This window comes from Oncorhynchus tshawytscha, linkage group LG01, assembly GCF_018296145.1.
Source record: "Oncorhynchus tshawytscha isolate Ot180627B linkage group LG01, Otsh_v2.0, whole genome shotgun sequence".
In the NCBI taxonomy this organism is placed as follows: domain Eukaryota; kingdom Metazoa; phylum Chordata; class Actinopteri; order Salmoniformes; family Salmonidae; genus Oncorhynchus; species Oncorhynchus tshawytscha.
In genome coordinates this window covers 47,631,413-47,654,163 of record NC_056429.1, presented here as the reverse complement: position 1 = coordinate 47,654,163, position 22,751 = coordinate 47,631,413, and the positions used below count along the sequence as shown (strand labels likewise).

Here is a 22,751-nt window from a genome sequence, read left to right as displayed (position 1 = left end):
TTGGAATGATAGTCAATCTCAAATGACACCCTATTCACTTTGTCTACTGTCCTACGTAAATACACATATAGTAGAGAGATACTTACTGGTTTAATGTCATTGTTCAGGGAGCCCATGAAGTCGCTTCTGGTGACCTGCAGCTTCTCGGCTCTCTCTGTGTCCACCTCCACTGTGGCTGTGGCCTGGAACCACAGAAATAAATATCAGTCTGATCTGACTGTGATATACAGTAGACTTAACAAAGGACAGAGTTATGGCAGAGATTAATAAAAGCCCCTAAAAGCACATTGCTAAGGGGTGGAGTCTAACCATGTCATGTGTGTTCAAAGCTGTCAATTGGATAGTCTAAGCCAGGTATTCCCAGACTGGGGTACGCTCAATGCCATCGGGGTTCACCAAATAAAAATGTAATTTACTTTTTTTTTAAATAAAAAAATTAAAATAATTATATATATATATATATATATACACACACATTTTTAAACAGTCTATTTATATTTTCCACAGGGCTATACATTTGGTTGAGTTTTTTTCCTCGACTGAGTAGCCTCGTTTCACTGCCAAAAATAAAATTTAACCATCTAGTGTCCGGCAAAATAACAACACAATATCAAATACAGGTAGCCTAATCAAATAAATAACATCCAATCACTTTAACCATTACTCTCTCGCGGGACTTCCACTAACGGTCCGTATGTAGCCAAACGCAACTGCTGTTCATTCCGTTTGGTCGAAAATTGATAAATGGTTAAAAAAATGTAAGGCCCGGGTCCATAGAGACACATAACAGCGCTACTGGTATTACTGCTACTACCAACAGTACTATACCTGCACCTGTCGACAACACAAGTTGTTCTGCTTCCACGAGCACATACAATAGTGGCATCAGAAATTCTACATTTGTTGTTAGCCCAGCTAGCATGGAAACTGACAGTTGTGAATCTGATACAGCCGAAGAGTTACTGCCCCCTTACCCGGGAAAGCACCAAACAACAGACAGGGACGTTGGACCATCGAAGAGGTGCAAATATGAACTACATTGATTTGGGGTTCACTTATATTGGGAGTAGTGCCTTTCCTCACCCACAGTGTGTTATATGTGCAAAAGTACTATCTCACAACTCGATGAAACCTTCACTCTTGCGCAGACATTTAGAAACAAAACATGCCATTTTGAATAATAAGCCACAGGAGGTTCTTGAGCGAGAATTAAGATGACTTTCTAGTAGTAAGACATGTATAATAGCAACAGATACCATTAATAAGAAGGGGCAAGAAGCGTCTTATATGGTGAGCTACCGAGTGGCTAGGACAGGCAAGCCACATGCTATTGTGGAGGACTTCATTCTTCCTGCTGCTGCGGATATGACTAGGACATTGCTGGGGGAAAGGCCAAAAAGCTATACAGACAATGCCTTCATCAAACAACACTGTTTCACAACGCATCAGTGACATGGCAGGAGATGTTTTGAAACAATTATTGCTTCGCATACAACCCAGTGAATTCTATGCGTTACAGCTGGATGAGTCAACAGACTTGGTGCGCCTGGCACAGCTCCTGGTATATGGGAGACACAGTGGAGTGGTAACGAGTGTGCAAGCAGTTGCTTCCGATGCCAATTGGGTACACTGCAGCATACACCGAGGGCTCTTGCTGCCAAGGGAATGCCTGATAACTTGAAAAACGTTTTGGACACTACAGTGAAAATGGTTAACTTTATTAAAGCAAGGCCCCTGAACTCTTGTGTATTTTTCATTGAGAGACAAGCTAAAAGTTCTCTTTGCTGACCATAATTTTCACTTTTCTGACCGCTTGCATGATGAGAAGATTCTCACACGACTGGCCTATCTGAGTGATGTTTTTTCTCTCCTGAATGATCTGAATCTAGGATTACAGGGACTTTCTGCAACTATATTCAATGTGTTTGGACAAAATTGAGGCTGTGATTAAGACGTTGGAGCTCTTCTCTGTCTGCATTAACAAGGACAACACACAGGTCTTTCCATCATTGTATGATTTTTTGTCTGCAAATCAACTCAAGCTTATGGACAATGTCAAATGTGATATAGCGAAGCACCTGAGTGAGTTGGGTATGCAATTACGCAGGTACTTTCCCGAAACGGATGACACAAACAACTGGATTCACTATCCCTTTCATGCCCTGCCTCCAGTCCACTAACCGATATCTGAACAAGAGAGCCTCATCGAAATTGCAACAAGCGGTTATGTGAAAATTGAATTTAATCAGAAGCCACTGCCAGATTTCTGGATTGGGCTGTGCTTAGAGTGTCATGCCTGGGAAAATCGTACCCTGTTAAGACACGGATGCCATTTGCAACCACGTACCTATGTGAGAGTAGATTCTCGGGCCTCACTAGCATGAACTAAATACAGGCACAGACTGTGTGTGGAAAATTATTTACGTGTTTCCAATACAACCCATCATTGCAGTTATGTGCATCCTTTCAAGCACACCCTTCTCATTAACCTGTGGTTATTCCCAATTTTTGATGAACAAATCAGATTTAAGATGGTTAAATAAAAGAGAAAAATTATTGATTATTATTAATTGTGCCCTGGTCCTATAAGAGCTCTTTGTCACTTCCCACGAGCCGGGTTGTGACAAAAACTCACACTCATTCTTATGTTTAATAAATGTGTAGTATGTGTGTAGCAGGCTTAGAATGACGGCAAAAAACAACATTTGATAGTGCGCTGACCCTGGTGCTAGAGGGGGTACACAGCTGGAGGTTGAATGTTTGAAGGGGTACGGGACTATAAAAAGTTTGGGAACCACTGGTCTAAGCGTATCATGGATGTTCATGTTTGTTGATTGGTTGGACTGTAACCTTAATGTGGCGGTTCATGGCTGTTGATTGGGCAGCTCTGACCAGTCCCTCCAGTTCAGCACCACTGTAGTTCTTGGTCCCGGCAGCCAGCTCCTTCACGTCCACATCAGGAGCCAGCAGGCCGAAGTCACGCATCTTATTAGTGTGAATGTTGAGAATCTGAACACGCCCCTTCTCATCCGGAAGACCTGAGAGGGAGGGAAGGAAGAACGAAAGTGGTAAAGATGCATTCAGGGAGGTAGAGAGGTCACTACAATAATACAAAAAAGGGTGGTGGAACATACGAAAAGGAACAACCCAGGAAATAAAGGAGAAGGCACAGAGAGATGCTCCCGAGTGGCGCAGTGGTCTAAGACACTGCATCTCAGTGCAAGAGGCATCACTGCAGTACCTGGTTTGATTCCTGGCTGCATCACATCCGGCTGTGATTGGGAGTCCCATAGGGTGGCGCACAATTGGCCCAGCGTTGTCTGGGTTTGGCCGGGGTAGGCCATCATTGTAAATAAGAATCTGTTCTTAACTGACTTGCCTAGTTGAATAAAGGTTCAATTAAAAATAATTACCGATCTCCATCTTGACCTCAAACCTGCCAGGCCTCATCAAAGCATCATCTATCAGGTCAGGCCTGTTGGTCATCCCTGTGGGAAAAATAAATAGTGTAAGGTGGATATAAATATAAAGATGGAGTTACTAGTTAAACCAGAGTCATGTATTCATCTCTGGTGCTATGTGAGGCTTAATGTAAGATTGGTATGTATACCTCAAATTACATCTATAAAAACTGACACCTGTTCAGCAAAGTTCAACAACTATAACAGGTATTCTATTATAGGACAGCGTACCACTACCTACAGTACCTGTGACCAGTATGTTATACACCATAGTGCCCTCAAAGCTCATCGATAAGCTAAGGACCCTGGGAAAAAACTCCTCCCTCTGCAACTGGATCCTGGACTTCTTGGTGGGCAGCCCCCAGGTGGTAAGTGTAGGTAACAACACATCTGCCCCACACTGATCCTTAACACAGGGGCCCCTGGGGGTGGGGGGGTGCTCAGTCCCCTCCTGTACTCACTGTTCACTCATGACTGCACGGCCAGGCACGACTCCAACACCATCATCAAGTTTGCTGATGACACATCAGTGGTAGGCCTCATCACCGACAACGACGAGACAGCCTATATGGAGGAGGTCAGAGACCTGGCCATGTGGTGCCAGGACAACAACCTCTCCCTCAACGTGATCAAGACTAAGGAGATGATTGAGGACTACAGGAAAAAGAGGACAGAGCACGCCCCCATTCTCATCGACGGGGCTGTAGTGGAGCAGGTTGAGAACTTCATGTTCCTTGGTGTCCACATCACCAAGCACACCAAGACAGTTGTGAAGAGGGCACAACAAAATCTATTCCCCCTCAGGAGACTGAAAAGATTTGGCATGGGTCCTCAGATCCTCAATAGGTTCTACAGCTGAACCATCGAGAGCATGCTGACTGGTTGCATCACTATCTGGTATGGCAACTGCTCGGCCTGCGACAACAAGGCACTACAGAGGGTAGTGCGTACGGCCCAGTACATCACTGGGGCCAAGCTTTCTGTGATCCATGACCTCTATACCAGGCGGTGTCAGAGGAAGGCCCTAACAATTCTCAAAGACTCCAGCCACCCTAGTCAAAGACTGTTCTCTCTGCTACCACATGGCAAGTGGTACCGAAGCACCAAGTCTAAATCCAAGCGGCTTCTTAACAGCTTCTACCCCCAAGCCATAAGACTCCTGGACATCTAATCAAAAGGCCACCCTTTTGCATTGCCCCCCCCTTTTATTCTGCTGCTACTCTCTGTTGTTATTATCTATGCATAGTCACTTTAATAACTCTACCTACATGTACATTTTACCTCAACTAACCGGTGCCCCCGCACATTGTACCGGTATCCCCCCTGTATATAGTCTTGCTATTGTTATTTTACTGCTGCTCTTTAATTACTTGTTACTTTTATTTCTTATTTATAGGACAGCGTACCACTAACTATCTATGACCAGTATGTTACAGAAGAGTGTACTACTACCTACTGTCACGCCCGGTGTGATTTGGGTGGGCATTCTATGTTTTCAATTTCTTTGTTTTTGGCCGAGTGTGGTTCCCAATCAGAGGCAGCTGTCTATCGTTGTCTCTGATTGGGAATCATACTTAGGCAGCCTTTTTCCCCACCTAATATTGTGGGTAATTATTTATTTTCTCTGTGCGCCACGGTTGCGTCACAGTCGGTTTCTGTTTACCTGTTTTTTTTGTGAAAGTTTCACTTTATTAAAAGATGTGGAATTACATGCACGCTGCGCCTTGGCTCATCTATGACAGGGAGTTTGAAGACAGTGAACGTGACACCTACCTATGACCAGGATGTTGTTGAGCTGCTCTACTCCGTCTATCTTGGACAGCAGCTGGTTGACCACCGTGTCGTGGACTCCTGTACTGCCCTGCCCAGTACCTCTCTGCTTACAGATGGCATCCAGCTCATCAAAGATGATTATGTGCAGACCACTGTTAGCACCCAGCTAGAATGACAGAAGAGAGGGGAGAGTAGGCAGAGTGGATGACGAGAAAGAGAGAGAGATAGTCAATCATGCATGGACGTATAACGTTTGTTTGTGATTTTCTCATTGTGGATGGACAAGGATTCGCTAGAGCGCGATGGGACAAGGCCATCCTGGCCGGCCAAACCCTCCCATAACCCGGACGACACTGGGTCAATTGTGTGTCGCCCTCACGGGTCTCCCAGGCCATAGCCGGCTATCGAACCCCGGGCTGTAGTGACGCCTCAAATACTGCAATCCAGTGCCTTAGAACGCTGCACAACTCAGGAGGCCGAGGATGGATATTTTAGTTTGATTAATAACTTGTGGTCATCAAAAAAAGATGGCGGCTGGCCACTCACCCTCTTCTGCTCCTCTTCTGCATCTGCGAAGAGCTTGCGGATGTTGGCCTCAGACTCTCCCACAAACTTGTTGAGGATCTCAGGGCCGTTGACGATCTTGGGTTCGCGGGAGTTGAGCATCTTGCCAATCTGCCTGGCCATCAGAGTCTTACCACAACCAGGAGGCCCGAAGAGAAGGATTCCCTTCACGTGCTTACAACCTGGGGCGCATTGGAACAATGACTGAGAAACGTTGGTCGATAGACAATCTCTGAATTTTTGAAAGCACAGCATGCTCCAGTTGTGTACACAGACAATTTAGCTTGTGACAAATTATCACTAGGAGGCACTGAGAGACGCCATGTTGCACATACATTTGTTCTGTCAATACCGCGGCTCGACCTTACTTTTTTGTGCCTGCACTGTAGGTAGTACTGCATGATCTAACTAAGACTATGGAGTGGGGAGCCTTACCCATTTGTTCCACGATGTCAGGAGGGAAGACACGAGAGGCGAAGGCTCGGCGGAAGATGTCAGAGAACTCTTTGTCCAGACCACCAATGCCCATGCGCTCAAAGTTCCAGTCCGGGTTGATGATGGACTGACGCTGTTCTTTGGTCTTGGCCTTGCCTAGTGGGCAAAGAGGAATTGAACACAACGTTATTTAAAATGCATTAAAAACATACTCAAATAGACATCACAATGAAAACTGTAACAATGGATAAAGAATAGTTATTTTCCCATGGTTGCAGGATTTGATCAATCTTGGTCAATTTGGTCTCAAAATGTATTTTGACAAATCAAATAAAAAATTGAATCAAAGTTTATTGCTTGCGTAGACAGATTTGCAGACATAACAGGTGCAGGTAAATGCTTGTGTTTATAGCTCCAACAGTGCAGTAATACCTAGCAATGACAATGAAATAAATAAATCAACAACACATTATCCAAAAAAATTAAGAAATTAAGAAATATCAGAACGAGCAATGTCAGCGGCAGGGACTCCAGATACTCAACTAGTCTATAGAAGGCCAATATTTATTCCTTCTTAATCAGAACAACAGTTTTCAGCTTTGCTAACATAATTGCAAAAGGGTTTTCTAATGATCAACTAGTCTTTTAAAATTATAATCTTGGAGGAGCTAACACAATGTGCCATTGGAACACAGGAGTGATTGTTGCCTATAATGGGCCTCTACGCCTATGTAGAAATCACCTACCAACTACAATAGTCAATTACAACATTAACAATGTCTACACTGTATTTTGGATCAATTTGATGTTATTTCAATGGACAAAAAAATGTGCTTTTATTTCAAAAACAAGGACATTTCTAAGTGACCTCAGACTTTTGAACGGTAGTGTATATATCTGAATAGAAAGAGTGTGTACAGCAGTAGTTATATAGGATGAGACATGACTACAATACAGTATATACATATAAAGTGGGTAAAACAGTATGTAAACATTATTAAAGTGACCAGTGTCCAATGACTATCTACTGTATGTATATAAGGCAGCAGTCTCTAAGGTGTAGAGTAGAATACCGGGTGGTAGTTGACTAGAACAGTGACTAAGGCTATTGGTGACTGTTAAACAGTCTGATGGCCTAGAGATAGGAGTTGTTTCTCAGTCTCTCAGTCCCAGATTTGATGCACCTGTTGTCACTCCCTGGCCATAGAGAGGCTTTTTATTCTCTATTTTGGTTAGGCCGGGGTGGGAATTCAATGTTATTTTTAAAATGTTTTTGTATTTCTTTGTTTTTGGCCGTGTATGGTTCTCAATCAGGGACAGCTGTCTGTCATTGTCTCTGATTGAGAACCATACTTAGGTAGCTCTTGCCCACATGGGTTTTGTGGGTAGTTGCTTTCTGTTTTGTGTTTTGCACCTGACGGAGCTGTTTCGGTTGTTCTTTTTGTTACTTTGTATTTAGTGTTCAGTTCTATTTAATAAATGACGAACACGTACCACGCTACACTTTGGTCCTCACCTTCTTCCACCAACGGCCGTTACAGAATTACCCACCACAAGAAGAACAAGCAGCGTGCGCCAACCTGGAGGAGGAGTTGGACCGGGGAGGAAAGAATGGTAGAGGGCAAGACCCAGTCACTGAAGCCCGAGAGGCAACCCCAAAAATATTTTTGGGGGGAGCACACGGGGAGTGTGGCGGAGTCAGGTTGGAGACCTGAGCCCACTCCCCGTGCTTACTGGGGCGAGCAGGTGACAGGTCAGGCCCCGTGCTATGGGGTGATGCGCACTGTGTCTCGGCCGATTATTCACAGGCCGGTGTGCTCGGTGCCAGCGTCCCGCATTTGCCGGGTGGAAGCTGGCATCCAGTCAGAACGGGGTGGGCCAGCTATGCGGTCGAGACTGCCAGTGCGCCTCCACGGCCCTGTGTCTCTGGTGCCTCGGCCAAGGAAGAGGACGCCTGTATGTCTCCCCAACCTGGTGAGTCCTGTGCCTGCTCCCAGAACCCAAGTCTCCCTCCTGTCCGGAGCTGCCACAGCTGCCCGTCTGTCCGGAGCTGCCAGAGCCGCCCGTCTGTCCGGAGCTGCCAGAGTCTTCAGTCCGGGGCCCGCTTCAAGGGTCCCGGCTCCAGAGGCACCACCTAAGTGGGCCAAGACTGAGGTGGAGCGGGGTCCACGTCCCGCACCCGAGCCGTCACCGTAAAGAAGGCCCACCCGGACCCTACCCTTTAGAGTCAGGTTTTGCAGTCCACATCTTTTGCAGTCCGTACTGTCACGCCCTGGCCATAGAGAGGCTTTTTATTCTCTATTTTGGTTTGGTCAGGGTGTTATTTGGGTGGGCATACTATGTTCTTTTTTCTATGTTTTTGTATTTCTTTGTTTTGGCCGAGTATGGTTCTCAATCAGGGACAGCTGTCTGTCATTGTCTCTGATTGAGAACCATACTTAGGTAGCCTTTTCCCACCTGTGTTTTGTGGATAATTATTTGTGTGCACCTCGGTTGCGTCATGTTCTTTGCTGTTTACCTGTTTGTTTTTTGGTTGTTTCGGTTTCACTTTCATAAAAAAATGTGGAACTACATGCACGCTGCGCCCTGGTCGATTTATTACAGGGAGTTTGAGGATAGCGAGCGTGACACCTGTACTGTCTCCGCCTTCTAGATGGCAGCGGGGTGAACAGGCCGTGGCTAGGGTGGCTGGCCTTCTTGTGACACCGGGTGATGTAGACGTCCTGGAACGCAGGCAGTGTGCCCCGGGGCGATGCGTTGGGCGGACCACACCACCCTCTGGAGATTCCACCACCCTCTGGACAGTGCAATTGCCCTTCTAGACTGTGATACTGCCTGACAGGATGCTCTCAATGGTGCATCTGCAGAAAATCGTAAGGGAAAAGCTTAATTTCTTCAGCATCCTGAGGTTGAAGAGACACTGTTGCACCTTCATCACCACGATGTCTGTGTGAATGTACCTATTAGGGTTTCAGTGATGAGCACGCAGAAAGACTTAAAGCTTTTTACCCTATCCACTGCGACCCCGACGGTGTGGATGGGGCCGTGCTCTCTTCTGTAATCCACAATCAGCTCCTTCATTTTCTTGACGTTGAGGGCGCTCACCTCCTCCCTGTAGGCTGTCTCATCGTTGTTGGTAATCAGACCTACCAATGTTGTGTCATCATGAAACTTGATGAGTTGGAGACGTGCGTGGCCAGGCAGTAATGGATGAACAAGGAGTACAGGAGGGGCTGAGCATGCATGCCTGTGGGGACCCCGTGTTGAGGATCAGCATGGCAGAGGTGTTGGTTCCTACCTTCACCACTTGGGGTCGACCCCTTCAGAAAGTCCAGGACCCAGTTGCACAGGGAGAACCATGGCCCTGAGCTTAGTGATGAGGTTGGAAGGCACTATGGTGTTGAAGGCTGAGTTGTAGTTGATGAACGACATTCTTACATAGGTATTTCTCTTGTCCAGGTGGGATAGGGCAGTGTGCAGTGCAATGGCGATTGTGTTGTCCGTGGTTCTATTGCAGCGATATGAGAATTATAGTGACTCTAGGGTGTTGGGTAAGGTGGCGGTGATATGGTCCTTAACTAGCCTCTCAATGTCATTTAGTTCAGTTACGTTCGCTTTCTTGGGTACAGAGGTGCCCGCATCTGCAGCTCAATGTTGTTTTCCTCTAAATGGGCGAAGGAGGTGTTTATCTCATCCGGGAGTCAGGTTTCGGTGTCCGCGAGCTGGATGGCTTTCCCTTCATAATCTGTGATTGTCTGGAGTCCCTGACACATTTGTCTCGTGTCTGAGCCGTTGAATTGTGACGCCACTTTGTACCTGTACTATCATTTTACCTCTTTGATTGCTTTACGGAGGTAGTAGTTGGTCTGTTTGTACACGTCCATGTTCCAAGTCACCTTGCCATAGATAAATGCGGTGGTTTGCGCTTTCAATTTTGCACAAATACTTCATTCTATCCACAGTTTTGGGATAAGTTCTAATCGTCACAGTGGGAAGACCATCCTCCATGCACTTCCTGATGAACCCCGTCAGTGTATACGTAGATACTACAGTATTTTCAGAGGCAACCCAGAACATTTCACAGTCAACAAACTATCTTGAAGCATAGATTCCGATTTGTCAGACCAATGTTGAACAGTCCTTACCACGGGAGCTTCCTGTTCAAGTTGCTGCCTATAGGTGGGGAGGAGCAGAATAGAGACGTGATCTGATTTGCCGAAAGGGAGGGCGGGGGAGGGCCTTGTAGCCATACCGGAAGGGAGAGTAGCAATGATCCAGGGTCCATGTTGTGCGTGTAGCACAAACGTGTTGCTCGAATTTCGGTAGCGTTTCCTCAGATTTCCTTTATTAAAGTCCCCAACTACAATAAATGTATAAGCTTTTTCCAGTTTGCACATAGTCCAATGTAGTTCAAGGTAGTTAATGACGCAGAAGATGGCTATCCCATGGACACAGAGTGTTATCAGTGCATTCGGTAAGTATTCAGACCCCACAGTTTTGTTACAGCCTGTAACGGTATTAGTCGTCTGAAGAAGAGGAATCATCGGACCAAAGCGCAGCGTGGTAAGTGCTCATGCTTTCTTTATTAAAACTGAACACTATAACAAAAATAACAAAGCGAATAACCGAAACAGTCCTGAAAGGTGCAAAACACTAAACAGAAATTAACTACCCACAAAAACCATGTGGCAAAAAGCTACCTAAGTATGGTTTCCAATCAGAGACAGCGATGGACAGCTGTCCTTGATTGAGAACCATACCCGGCCAAAACAAAGAAATACAAAAACATAGAAAAAAGAACAGAATGCCCACCCAAATAACACACTGACCAAACCAAAATGGAGACATTAAAAGCTCTAAGGCCAGGGCGCAACACAGCCTTATTCTAAAATTGATTAAATTGCTTTTTCCCTCATCAAGCTACACACAATACCCCATAATGACAAAAAACTTAAATATAACATTTTCAGACCATTTACTCAGTACTTTGTTGAAGCACCTTTGGCAGCAATTACAGCCTCGAGTGGTCTTGAGTATGACGCTACAAGCTTGACACATCTGTATTTGGGGAGTTTCTCCCATTCTTCTCTGCAGATTCTCTCAAGCTCTGTCAGGTTTGATGGGGAGCGTCGCTGCACAGCTATTTTCAGGTCTCTCCAGAGATGTTTGATGGGTTCAAGTCCGGGCTCTGGCTGGGCCACACAGAGACTTGACCCGAAGCCACTCCTGCATTTTCTTGGCTGTGTGCTTTGGGTCGTTGTCCTGTTGGAAGGTGAACCTTCTCCCCAGTCTGAGGCCCTGAGCACTCTCTCATCAATCAGGTTTTCATCAAGGATTTCTGTATTTTGCTGCGTTAATCTTTCCCTCGATCCTTATTAGTCTCCCAGTCCCTGCCGCTGAAAAACATCCCCACAGCATGATACTGCCACCACCACGCTTCACTGTAGGGATGGTGCCAGGTTTCCTCCAGATGTGATGCTTGGAATTCAGGCCAAAGAGTTCAATATTGGTTTCATCAGACCAGAGAATCTTGTTTCTCATGGCCTGAGAGTCCTTTGGGTGACTTTTGGCAAACTCCAAGCCGGCTGTCATGTTCCTTTTACTGAGGAGTGGCTTCTGTCTAGCCACTCTACCATAAAGGCGTGCTGCAGAGATAGTTGTCTATCTGGAATATACTCCCATCGCCACAGAGCAACTCTGGAGCTCTGTCCGAATGACCATCAGGTTCTTGGTCACCTCCCTGACCAAGGCCCTTCTCCCCCGATTGCTCAGTGTGGCTGGGAGGCCAGGTCTAGGAAGAGTCTTGGTGGTTTCAAACTTCTTCCATTTAAGAATGACAGAGGCCACTTTGCTCTTGGGGACCTTCAATGCTGCAGAAATGTGTTGGTACCCTTCTCCAGATCTGTGCCTCGACACAATCCCGTCTCTGAGCTTTACGGACAATTCCTTCGAACTCATGGCTTGGTTTTTGCTCTGACATGCACTGTCAAATGTCGGACCTTATATAGACAGGTGTGTGCCTTTCCAAATCATGGCCAATCAATTGAATTTACCACAGGTGGACTCCAATCGAGTTTCAGAAACATCTCAAGGATAATCAATGGAAACATAATGCATCTGAGTTCAATTTCAAGTCTCATAGCAAAGAGTCTGAATACTCATGTAAATAAGGTATTTCTGTTTTTTATTTCTAATAAATGTAAACATTTTCTAAAAAACTGTTTTTGTTTTGTCATTATGGGGTATTTTGTTTGTGGATTGCCGAGGGGAAAACATTCTTTTATCCATTTTAGAATAAGGCTGTAAAGTAACAAAATGTGGAAAAGGGGAAGGGGTCTGAATACTTTCTGAGTGCACTGTTTGTTTGAATTTGAACGGTGCAGAAAGATGTGCCTGTTGTGGTGCCATCTTATGTAATAGTTAGATATACAGTACCAGTCAAAAGTTTAGACACACCTACTCATTCAAGAGTTTTTCTTTAGTTTTACTATTTTCAACATTGTAGAATAATAGTGAAGACATCAAATCTAATAACACATGAAATCATGTAGTTCGCAAAAAAAGTGTAAAAAAATATATTTTTAGATTCTTCAAATTATCCAGCTTTTGCCTTGCTGACAGCTTTGCTCACTCTTGACATTCTCTCAACCAGCTTCACCTGGAATAGTTTTCCAACAGTCTTGAAGGTGTTCCCCCATATGCTGAGCACTTGTTGGATTTTTCCTTCACTCTGCTGTCCAACTCATTCCAAACCATCTCAATTGGGTTGAGGTCAGGTGATTGTGGAGGCCAGGTCATCTGATGCAGCACTCCATCACTCTCTTTCTTGGTCAAATATCCCTTACACAGCCTGGAGGTGTGTTGGGTCATTATCCTGTTGAAAAACAAATTATTGTCCCTCTAAACGCAAACCAGATGGGATGGCGTATCGCTGCAGAATGCTGTGTTAGCCATGCTGGTTAAGTGTGCCTTGAATTCTAAATAAATCACAGACAGTGTCACCAGCAAAGTACCCCCACACCACACCTCCTCCTCCGTGCTTCACGGTGGGAACCACACATGTGGAGATCATCCGTTCACCTACTCTGCGTCTCACAAAGACACAACGGTGGGAACCAAAAATCTCAAATTTGGACTTTGCCATCAAGGCAAAGGGTGGCTACATTGAAGAATCTCAAACATAAAATATATTTGGATTTGTTTTGCACTTTTTTGGTTATGACATGATTCCATATGTATTATTTCATAGTTTTGATGTCTTCACTATTATTCTACAATGTAGAAAAGAGTTAAACAATTATGAAAAAGCCTTGAATGAATAGGTGTATCCAAACATTTGACTTGTACTGTAGCTCCTACATAATCTACCTGTATTCTGTATGGACTCCTCTGCAACTTACCAACTAATGTGAGGGAGGAGCTCTCCGCTTTCTCGAAAACCACCTGGCTGTTCCCCACCAGCAGGCCAATGTCAATCTAAGGGAAACAGGAATTATTACCAACTACTGGTTATTACAAATAACTGTTCCAAATAAACACGTACAAATCTGCAGAGTTCCCTTTGGACTTCGACTAGCACTCTTGCAGCATGTTCTCTCGTCATATAGAGACCACATTCGAAATGAAGGGGCAGGTGAAAGCATGGGCGCCACCACTTGGCGTTCACCTGTCCAGTCATTTCTAATCATTAATTACTTAAAGGAAGGGGGGGGGGGGTAATTCCAAGGAGCCCATATCATGAAGGGTTGAGTTGTTACAGCAGTAGGTCAATGGTAACTCTGGGTACCTTCTGCTTCTTGCCTGATGCTGGCTCCCCCTTGAGGATGCTGGCGTCCATGGCCTCAATGTCTTTGATCACCAGCCCAAAGAGCTTGTCGCAGAAACTAAACACCATCTGTAGGGAGGAAGGGATGAGTAGGAGGATGAGAAGAGAGAGGATGAGAGGAGAGAGGAAGGCTGTGTTAGGTTGCATTCCAATTCTCCCAAGTGTGCACTCCTACCCACATCTAAAATCATTTGATTGATGTAAGCCATCAGTCTTTTCCCTTGTAACTCCAGGGAAGGGAAGTGTGCAGGAAATGTGGGAAGAGTTGTGACTGGCTGTAGTGTTTGTTGTTCTGACTGACCTGCTGGGTGACAGAGAAGCCCTGGTTGTTGAACTGCTGGATGAACTCGCTGGCCATCTTGTCTGAGTCGTAGGGGCTGGTGTCCGTGCTCTTCTTCTGGAGGAAGTCAATCTCTATAGTCATGGCACCGATGCACTGCTGGGACTTGTCAAAGTTGTAGTTGGCCACTATGACGGGAGAGGACTCATGTCAGATATGTTTCTAGTATCGTATAATTTCTACTCTCAGAAATACTGTACTGTCAAAAATTAAATAGGTACTGTATGTTAAGGTGAGCTATGGGCTGTGGTCAAGATGTGAAGGTACAGTATATTAGGGACTGTGCAGGGTGCAGTGCAAATTAGGCAATATCTTTGCGCTATGGTCATAGTTTTCTTTTCTTCAGACTCATCAAAGAAATTGAGTGAATTACCTTCCACCTCCTGTCCAATGGACAGACCGGCCCATTTCCTCTGAGACAGAAAGAAAGAAGAGAGATAAGTAAGCCAATAATTGCAGGGAGCAGAGAGAAGAGGGGCATGTATGCTTAAAATATTAGAATTTTAGCTAACGCAGAAATTCATTAAGATTATAAATGGGTCTACTGTACAATACATTGACAATTCAATATAATATACAGTGTGTTTTTTTTTTTACCTGTGGCAGACTGAAAGCGATAGTGCCAGGGACTATGGCATGGTGGGCTTTTGTGGTGAACACAAACTTGTGAGTTGGCGTAGTCTTCACAGTCACATGTCTGTAGAGAGAGGGTTAGAGAGACTCATGGACATCTGTTCCATATATACAGGCAACAAAATTACCTCAATAGAATATCATATTTACAACTGCTTTTTTTTTTTTACATTACAGCTATTCTGCTAATGATTTTTTGGAATGATTATTAGAGTTTTTTTTTTGTAGTATGAAATCAGAAAAAGACATTACTTCACAGCAAAAACTGTGCACTAATTATATGACTAGATTCAGCCGTGGTCTGAATTTTTTCTTGAGCGGATCGTTGGGGGGCCCGGAACATAACAATTTGTATGTTTGACTATTATTATGTTTGACTTAGGAGCAGATTTCCCAATTTCCAGGTGTTTTTACAGTATTTTATGTCCAACAGTGAAAAAATATATTTTAAAAAAGCTCAGAAAACTGCCAGTTGGGGAACCCTGATGTAGTGTGATTTTCCAGACTACAGAGGGCTATGCTGTATAGGATGATTACTCACTGTCCAGACTGCAGATCTTTCTCGCTCACCACAGCACAGTTTGTCAACGATAGGTCATCTGTCGGGCATCGTGCCGCTTGCATCGTCTGCAGGAGAGAGAGAGAGAAGTTGAAGGGGAGATATTACTCTAGTAGTTGAGCGGTGACGCAGCATTTCCTTTCCATTTTCCAAAGGAAAACTCATTTTACATTTAGTAGCATCATCATGGAACTTAGGTTACACACCCATGATGGCCTCTTGGAAGTCATCAAAAATCATTAAGAAACATCCAGTTAATTTCTGGTAGTTCACACCATGGTGTGACGGTATATAACGAACTATTCAACTTTGTAGCAATGCAACAGTATACTGTAGATATGTCACATAATTTCTATGGGTGGAACATTGATCATGTTTAGTTTCTCTGCAAATTCAACATATTTCAACTCATAGGCAACATCAATGTTTGTCCAACATCACAAGATAGTCAAATATAGATATAAACCAGCCTTGAAACAGACAATGCAAGAGAGCAGCAAAAGACAGCAGATACAGCTAGCTAGCTAGTTAGTTAGTTTGTTTGTTCTATTCCAGTCCTTACAAGACTATGAATGAATGAATGAATGAATGAATGAATGAATGAATGAATGAATGACATACAAAATACAATGAAACCAAAGACAAATTCAAAACACAAAATATAAATGCAAAAGAACAATTCTTTCTCAGTTGTGGTAACTTATCTGAACACAATTCTTGTTGAGAAGTTTCTACATTCTTATGTCAGATTATTGCACGGATTTACCACATTGGCATTCTCTTACATAGCTCTGTTCACACAATTCACTGAGTGAAAAGGCTATAGAGTGAAAAGATGAAGAGATTTTCAGGGCACTGAATCTCGTCAGCTTGTTTGCTGCCAAGAGCATGGCTTTCAGACTGCCTGTGAACTGTCATAATGTACCAAGGAAACTATGCAGTACTTAGCCTTTCCTTTGGTACACAGGACAAACCTATAAACACTGTTAGTAAAAGAGAAAAAATGAGAAAAAGCAAGAGCATGTTGTTCCAATTGTCATGATGACAAATACACTTTTCAGACCAAGACAGAAAGATCTGCATGATGATGCAATATTCATTCCAGCTTTTAAGACAAATCAGGGTAGATAGAGAGTTGATCTTGGGTTCCTCATCTCAAGACTAGTCTAGACCATTTTAAAAACAGTCTTGGTCTGGGCCAGTGCCAGAGGTCTGGGTCTGGGCTGATGGTCTATGATGACACCATGGTCTTTGTAGATTAACCCTAACCCTAACTCATGTTGTCAAGATGCATCTTTGAATACCATCTTGTCAGTTATATGGCCATGTATGAGTGAAATAACACACAAGTCCAACACTCGCTGCCTTACTTCTCTAATGTCAGAGCCAAGTGGGACTAAAATAACAACTGGTTTGGTCTGGGTCTGTATAGGTTGTATCTTCCTCTGGGTGTCATAAGGTGTGGTCTTAGTCTGGGTCTTGAGGGCCATAAGGAGGAGACGAATCGCCATTAATTTCAGTTAGATTTCAGTTAGATCATATACGTTGTTGTGAACGTACCCTGTGAAGAATGCATGCCATAGTCATCTCTGATTTTGCTCACTCATAGACACAGGCTTGCCATGTACGCTTGCTTGTCTGACATTTGAGCGGTGGCGGCTGCGGGGTGGAGAGTGGAGAGCAAGGGCAGCGGGTGTTGGGAGTCGTAATGTTTGGGAGCAAGGGGAATGCTTGGGTTGTGGCAAGTAATAGAGAGGTGTGTATTGCACTGCAGTGCTGGCACACTGCCCTGCCCCATTTCTAAAATCATCACATGCAGTCTAGTCTACCCCTTCATCTACCATACCGCCAGCACTCGCTCAGCCAGAGGAAAAGTAAATAGGCTAAATCTTTTCTGTATGACCCAGGTCCAAGAGTAGGTCTAAACATTCTTAGTGAAACTGCAGTGGAGGAGTAATGGATGATAATTCATTGTTTGTGAACTCAAGCAAATATATTCCCTCTCTGCATTGCAACTCAGTCAATGGATTTGCAATGGCAGATGAAATATGTATCATATGTATATAGTTTCTCCTGAGACAGTCACTACCAGGGATGAGAGCAGCGGCAGTGGCAGCAGGGGGGAAGCCTCCGTAAGACTTTGGGAGTTGACGAGGCGGATAAAGCTACTTTCAATAAAGCCGACTGACTGTCCAATTAAGCTATTAGACGTATAGCGGGTGGCGTGGGAGTTCATACATGAGGAAATGACTTACATACATACCTTGAAAAATATTACGACCTGGGGGCCAACGTACGCAAGCAAAGAGGGAGGGGAAGAGGAGGACATAAGACAGAGAATTGAGACAGCCAGGACCACTGTCTGTCAGAGAGCTGAAGCAGCATCGGGTGCATTGATTCACAATCGAAGGAATACCACCTTGACAGTGGCAAGTGGCAAGCGCATGCAGAACGGGGCAGAGTTGGGGTCATTCTTATCATTTCACTCACTTTAGTTTTGTTCTAGTCCTGAACTACACCAAAACATGGGCACATTTTGACATCAGTGAATTTACACTGCCCAAATAAATTGTTCTGTGGCTAGTCTTGTTTTTGAAACGTTAATTTTCAGCAAGTTAAGTGCCTATTATAAATATACCCCAAATCTGGTAGTATTGTCATTTGTCAGCCATATATGCTTTACAGTCTTTACGTTGTAAATAGAAAATATTGTCTTAATGTGAGAACTATTATGAATTTTCATGAGGCAGAAATCTTTTGTATTTTTGGTGATCTTATGTGGTGAATAGATGGAACCCCAGGGTTACTGTCATGTATGGCTGATTCAAATGGTAATAGGAGCTGTAAGCATGCACAAACAAGCAAGACATTGCATGGTTTTGAAAATGTACAAAGAATTAAAACCCTTCACATAAATACCTTAACTTAATGCATTTAATGAGACACCATTTGAATTAAAAGTAGTCACGCCCCACAAACCCTCTAGATTGTATTCAAAACATATATTACAAATGGCTCATTGGTGGTGCTATGCGCAATTCAGGACTAAGAATAAAGGGTGTTCAGTGATCCGTCTTCTGATTGCGGTATAAATACACACGCACACCCGCACGCACACGCACACACACGCACACACAATCCTAAATCTTGATGCCCCACCCAGCCCTGCGGTCTCGTAGGACAGAACACTCCAGGCTTTTTCTCCTGCCTTATTTCAGGAATCCCTTTTCAATATTCCATCAGCTGGAGTCCTGGGGGAGGTATCCATTCAGATGTCTGTGCTGGAGATAAATATGTATGGATGCAGCCAGTAGGAGGAGCCATTCACCTCTGCCTCTAGCCCTCTAGTGCATCAGGTTTGCCTATAGGTAAGCCTAATGATGTATACAGTAGAAACATAATTAAACTGAGTATAGAAAACATTTAGGACACCTGCTATTTCCATGCCAAGAATTTGTTCTTAACTGACTTACCTAGTTAAATAAAGGTAAATTAAACAAATCTGTCTGCATCTGGGTCATATCCTGAGCCATGATAGGTTTGTTTCAGTTCGATTATGGGAAAACCTTGATAATTTTTTCTTTTCTTTCTTTTTTTTACATTAAATGCATTATGAAATAATAACAAAAATTATTTTAGAGCTTTTTAATGGAAATTGCCAAAACATTTAAAATATTCCATTGTCTCTGTCAGGTCCACATTGGGTAGACATTGGGTAGACATTGGGTAGACAAAATAGGAAATTGCTATGAAATAATAAAATATTTCAGGTGTGTACACTACCGTTCAAAAGTTTGGGATCACTTCGAAATGTCCTTGTTTTTGAAAGAAAAGCTTTTTTTTTTGTCCATTTAAAATAACATAAAATTGATCAGAAATACAGTGTAGACATTGTTAATGTTGTAAATTACTATTGTAGTGGGAAATGGCATATTTTTTATGGAATATCTACATAGGGGTACAGAGGCCCATTATCAGCAACTATCACTCCGGTGTTCCAATGGCACGTTGTGTTGGCTAATCCAAGTTTCTCATTTTATAAGGCTAATTGATCATTAGAAAACTATTTTGCAATTATGTTAGCACAGCTGAAAACGGTTGTCCTGATTAAAGAAGCAATAAAACTGGCCTTCCCTGGACTAGTTGAGTATCTGGAGTATGTTTTGTCTCCTAACAAGGGTTTAGCTGTCCTAAAGTTAAGTACATTTCCAAGAAGAAATCCTAAAGCATTATTTTCAAGAATCTCATTTCTTCTTCACTTTTATCTTAGGAAACGTAGGAAAAATCTTAAGAACATTTCCAATAACTTAACTGAGGAATAGCAACTTTGCTTAACTTTCTTCTTAAGTCTACAGTTAAGGAAAAATGGCAGTTAAGAAGAAATTCCTTCTTAAGGAGGTTTTGTGAATCCGGCCCCTGGCCTCCACAATCCCCCGACCTCAACCCAGTTGAGATGGTTTGGGATGATTAGGACCGCAGAGTGAAGGAAAAGTAGTCAACAAGTGCTCAGCATATGTGGGAACTCCTTCAAGACTGTTGGAAAAGCATTCCAGGTAAAGCTGATGAGAGAATGCCAACAGCGTGCAAAGCTGTCATCAAGGCAAAGGGTGGCTATTTGAAAAATCTCAAATATTAAATATATTTATTTGTTTAACACTTTTTTGGTTACTACAAGATTCCATGTGTGTTATTTCAAAGTGTTGATGTCTTCACTATTATTCTACAATGAAAAAATGGTTAAAAAAATAAAGAAAAACCCTTGAATGAGTAGGTGTTCTAAAACTTTTGACCGGTAGCGTATATTACTTCATTTTATTTGATGACATTCTTATTTGTATTCCTTAAAGTCATCATCTCATCTCTGCTTAGGCAGTAGCAGCCTGCCTGCCAGCCAGCCAGACAATGTTATCTCTGTGCTCCCCATACTGTACTGTCTTTAGTCATCCTATTTAGCTAGGCTAGCCTGCCTAAGTGTGCTGCAGAGTTGTCTGACGAAATCATTAGACTAGTTCCTCAAAGTAGATTAGGCATACTTTAACAAACTGTCTCTATCCCTCTCTCTCGTCATTGTGTTGTTTACATTCCTCTCTCAAAAATGAAATAAACTCAGCAAAAAAAGAAACGTCCTCTCACTGTCAACTGCGTTTATTTTCAGCAAACTTAACGTGTAAATATTTGTATGAACATAACAAGATTCAACAACTGAGACATAAACAGAACAAGTTCCACAGACATGTGACTAACAGAAATTGAATAATGTGTCCCTGAACAAAGTGAAAATCAAAATCAAAAGTAACAGCAAGTATCTGGTGTGGCCACCAGCTGCATTAAGTAATGCAGTGCATCTCCTCCTCATGGACTGCACCAGATTTGACAGTTCTTGCTGTGAGATGTTACCCCACTCTTCCACCAAGGCACCTGCAAGTTCCCGGACATTTCTGGGGGGAATGGCCCTAGCTCTCACCCTCCGATCCAACAGGTCCCAGACGTGCTCAATGGGATTGAGATCCGGTCTCTTTGCTGGCCATCGAAGAACACTGGCATTCCTGTCTTGCAGGAGAGCACGCACAGAACAAGCAGTATGGCTGGTGGCATTGTCATGCTGGAGGGTCATGTCAGGATGAGCCTGCAGCAAGGGTACCACATAAGGGAGGAGGATGTCTTCCATGTAACGCACAGCGTTGAGATTGCCTGCAATGACAACAAGCTCAGTCCGATGATGCTGTGACACACCGCCCCAGACCATGATGGACCCTTCACTTCCAAATCGATCCCGCTCCAGAGTACAGGCCTCGGTGTAACGCTCATTCCTTCGATGATAAACGTGAATCCGACCATCAGCCTTGGTGAGACAAAACCGCGAGTCGTCAATGAAGAGCACTTTTGCCAGTCCTGTCTGGTCCAGCAACGGTGGGTTTGTGCCCATTGGTGACGTTGCCGGTAATGTCTGGTGCGGACCTGCCTTACAACAGGCCTACAAGCCCTCAGTCCAGCCTCTCTCAGCCTATTGCGGACAGTCTGAGCACTGATGGAGGGTTTGTGCTTTCTTGGTGTAACTCGGGCAGTTGTTGTTGCCATCCTGTACCTGTCTCGCAGGTGTGATGTTCGGATGTACCGATCCTGTCTGTAAGCTGTTAGTGTCCCACAGGTGCATGTTCATTAATTGTTTATGGTTCATTGAACAAGCATGGGAAACAGTGTTTAAAACCTTTACATTGAAGATCTGTGAAGTTATTTGGATTTATACGAATTATCTTTGAAAGACAAGGTCCTGAAAATGGAACATTTCTTTTTTTTCTGAGTTTGTCGTGAGCTGCTAATTTTATTATACCTTTGAAATAGGCACATTCTTCTCCTCTACCCTGCAACTCCTTGGTGTACAATATATATGTTTTCTGTCGATTTACCTGGTAAAGTAATGGTTAATAAACAACACTAAGTGGGGCGTCAAAAAGTTATATTTGGTATTTTCCTGAATCCTGTTTTTCTCTGTGTTATTTGTCCTGGTTTTGGATTTTTTTTGTTCCATTTTTTACTCTGAATATTACAATTACTCTTAGAGAATTAAAAAATGTGTGTCCATATCAATGCTTAAATCACATCAGAAGATTTTAGTGTAATTTCCCTTCCCTTCTAGCAAGAGAGGAATGTGAAGGTCTAGCAATGTTTCTGATGTTAGACCTACTGCTGCAGCACAGCGTCTGCAAAACAATCACCAACCAATGATACAAATAATCCTGATATCCAGTAGTTCTGTCCGGTAGGAGTACTTTGCAGTTAACATTTAATTGAGGAAGTTTTTGGGGAAAGCATCGCTAACTGGCTAAATAACGAGAGATAGACAAACGTGCACACCAAACAGACAGACGGGCAATATTGCTGGAAATTAATTAGCAGATATTGTGTTACGTTTGGCTTTTTAAAACTTCTGGTGGCTGCAGGGGCAGTATTGAGTAGCTTGGATGAATAAGGTGCCCAGAGGTGCCCAGAGTAAACGGCCTGCTCCTCAGTCCCAGTTGCTAATATATGCATATTATCATTAGTATTGGATAGAAACCACTCCGAAGTTTCTAAAACTGTTTGAATGATGTCTGTGAGTATAACAGAACTCATATGGCAGGCAAAAACCTGAGAAGAAATCCAAACAGGAAGTGGGAAATC

The 22,751-nt window shown here is 43.5% G+C and overlaps 1 protein-coding gene across 3 annotated transcripts in view; it reads right to left on the bottom strand.

Annotated features, from left to right (window-relative positions):
- The window catches only part of LOC112252241 (vesicle-fusing ATPase-like), a 35,529-nt gene that overhangs the window by 4,713 nt on the left and 8,065 nt on the right, over positions 1-22,751 (bottom strand). For 2 of the 3 annotated variants that reach the window (XM_042322211.1, XM_042322203.1), the window contains exons 2-14: positions 17,854-17,871; positions 15,573-15,658; positions 14,996-15,095; positions 14,772-14,811; positions 14,360-14,526; positions 14,020-14,127; positions 13,634-13,709; positions 6,234-6,389; positions 5,781-5,980; positions 5,235-5,400; positions 3,414-3,488; positions 2,851-3,038; positions 87-182 (exon numbers count right to left, since the gene is read on the bottom strand). In XM_042322211.1, the coding sequence (XP_042178145.1) occupies positions 87-182; positions 2,851-3,038; positions 3,414-3,488; positions 5,235-5,400; positions 5,781-5,980; positions 6,234-6,389; positions 13,634-13,709; positions 14,020-14,127; positions 14,360-14,526; positions 14,772-14,811; positions 14,996-15,095; positions 15,573-15,658; positions 17,854-17,871 (1,476 nt within the window). The remainder of the gene's footprint in view (positions 1-86; positions 183-2,850; positions 3,039-3,413; positions 3,489-5,234; positions 5,401-5,780; positions 5,981-6,233; positions 6,390-13,633; positions 13,710-14,019; positions 14,128-14,359; positions 14,527-14,771; positions 14,812-14,995; positions 15,096-15,572; positions 15,659-17,853; positions 17,872-22,751) is intronic. The other variant, XM_042322212.1, reaches the window with a different exon arrangement.